Raw genomic sequence first — 2,614 nt, 5'->3', positions numbered from 1 at the left:
CTGTTGCCAATATTGTTTTTTCAGATTTTATTTGGATATTTATGTATACAATATTATGTGGTCAAATATGTGTATGCATACTTTCTGTTATAATTTCTTGCGTTATTTTTATGTAATGTATTTTGCCATTCAGATATCACATATTTAATTCATCTAATTTTATCTCTTTGATTGTATTTTTAAAAATTTATCTCTTAATCCATTTTAAATTTACTTTATAGTATGATATCTGAAAACATGTACTATTTTTCCAAATAAAAATATTTCCAATACCATTTATTAATAAAAGAAATTCTTACATGCATTAAACTCTGTTTCAAGAAATTTTCCTGCTTTATTTATCTATGTGTCTATTCTTGCACTATATGGTTTTAACAACTGTAGTTTTACACCAGTTTTGTATGTCTCATAGGGCATATTTTCTCTCATCTCTCTTATTTTCAAATTTCCTTTACATGCCCTACTTGTTTCTTTTTCCAAATAATCATTAGTATCACTTGTGAAGACATAACTGCCAATCCTCCAAAAGATTTTTTACTGGGATTTTGATCAGAATTACATTAAACCTACATGCTAACTTGGGAAAGCTGACATGAAAGTTGCTATTTAGTTGCTATTTTTTTTTAATAATCCATTCATCTGTCCAAATAGAATGTAATGACTAGCTGCCTGGTGCATCTCCAAAACTGCATTGAGTAAGGCAGTAGATACAAACACCATGCAAGAACTAGCCCGGAGCAGTGACTGCTTCTTTAAAGAGACAACTTATAAACAGAAAAAGGGATCAACTGATAAGATACAGAATAAGAAATTTTTCAAGTGAAGTCAGTTTCAGAAGGCTTTTTTTTGAGGAACAGTCTTGAGCTGTATCGAGAAGAAACAGATGAACATTAATAGCAAAGAATCAAAGGGAAGACAACTTGTTACATAAAAATGAGTAACACGCCTGGAGAAGCATAACAGGACCTATCCTGGAACCTGGACAGAAGATTTTTACTTTTATCTTTAAGGAATACACAGATATATAATCAGGTTCCAAGGAAAGAGATGTGGGGAGAGAAACACTCTCAACCAGAGATATGGGTATATATATGTGTGTGTTGAGTATATGTGTGCATGAGTGTGTGTGTGGGTGTGTGTGTGTGTGTGATGCTCCAGCAAACAAACAAGTGTATATAAGAAAAATGTATGGAACTGTAGTCTCAAGTGGCTATCCTCACTTGATGTGTAAGTTATTAATGTAAAAACCAAATCCATTGCCATCAAATCGATTTCAACTCATGGCGACCCCATGAGTGTCAGAGCAGAACTGCACTCCATAGGGTTTTCAATGGCTGTAGTCTTACAGAAGTAGATCACCAGGTCTTTCTTTCGAGGCTCCATTGGTTGGATTTGAACCACTAACCTTTCAGTTAGTAGTTAAGCTGCAAACTGTTTGTGCCACTCTGTCCCCACACACCCGTTGTTGTTGAGTCGGTTCCAACTCATAGTGACCCTATAGGACAGAGTAGAACTACCCCACAGGGTTTCCAATAACAACTGGTGGATTTGAACTGCCAACCTTTTGGTTAGCAGGTGTAGTGCTTCACCACTGCGCCACCAGGGCTCCAGGGATCTCTATTAAGGAGGCTTAAAAAAAAAATTCAGTGTTTTCCATGTTAAGATTGATTTGAACAGAATTGTTTTTATTCAAAGCAATTTACCTGTGTGTAAGTTTTTGAAACCACATAATGACTTCCGAAATTGATTCTTAAAATTTTCATTCAAATACTCATATTTCTATTTATCCTTAATTCTATGAGCAAATGGAGCCTCCGGGTGGCACAAACAGTTAAGTGCTCGATTACTAGCCAAATCTTGGTGGTTTGAATCCCCCCAGAGGTGCCTTGCAAGACAGGCCTGGCGATTTGCTTCCAAAAGGTCACAGCCTTGGAAACTTTATGGAGCACAGCTGTACTCTGCAACACACTGGGTCGCCATAAGTCAGAATCAACTTCATGGCTACTTACAAACAATAACGTGAGTAAACAATTGATATTTAGGAGATATGATATTCCTTAAGAGGCATATACTGAAGCTACTTTGTAAGGAAATGTTGGCACTGTATTTAAATCATGAATGCTAAGTGAGATTCATTTTAATAAGCAGTGTGCAGAGTGTCTACCTTGAGCGCCACTCGTAACACATGATGAGAACGTCTTGATGTGGCAGAATGTGTGGACACTGGCAGGAAGAATTAGTAATGAGCAGTACTTGAGTTCGAGGAATGGGTGATAAGGACTTGAAGATCTCTTTCACATCCACCACGGTAGTTACTTCATTGCAGCCACTCCTCTGCACGGCTTTTATTTTGGCATGAATAACTGTAATTTAAAAATCGACATAAGTGTCCTTGAAGCCTTTGGAGAAAAAAGTAGAGATGGTGAATTCACATCAACTGCTGAGCCTGTCTAAAAAAATCACTCCTGTAATTATGGTCATGTCCAAACTGCCCAAATGAAGGCAAACAAGGCCCACACAATCATATGTTAAATGTAAGGCCTCCCATGTTGTCCACATTGGCTTCAAAGTTCTGAATCAGACTACAAGATAGCAAAGCAAATAGACAACCAGG

At 36.9% G+C, this 2,614-nt stretch overlaps 1 protein-coding gene across 1 annotated transcript in view; it reads right to left on the bottom strand.

Moving 5' to 3' along the window:
• SFRP4 (secreted frizzled related protein 4) overlaps positions 1-2,614 on the bottom strand; it is a 9,711-nt gene that overhangs the window by 2,720 nt on the left and 4,377 nt on the right. Inside the window, exon 4 of the mRNA XM_004385297.2 lies at positions 2,165-2,363. Coding sequence (XP_004385354.1) covers positions 2,165-2,363 — 199 coding nt within the window. The remainder of the gene's footprint in view (positions 1-2,164; positions 2,364-2,614) is intronic.

This window comes from Trichechus manatus, unplaced genomic scaffold, assembly GCF_000243295.1.
Source record: "Trichechus manatus latirostris isolate Lorelei unplaced genomic scaffold, TriManLat1.0 scaffold00137, whole genome shotgun sequence".
Taxonomy (NCBI): Eukaryota; Metazoa; Chordata; class Mammalia; order Sirenia; family Trichechidae; genus Trichechus; species Trichechus manatus.
Note: the sequence above shows the minus strand (reverse complement) of the source record. Positions and strands in the feature narration are given on the sequence as shown.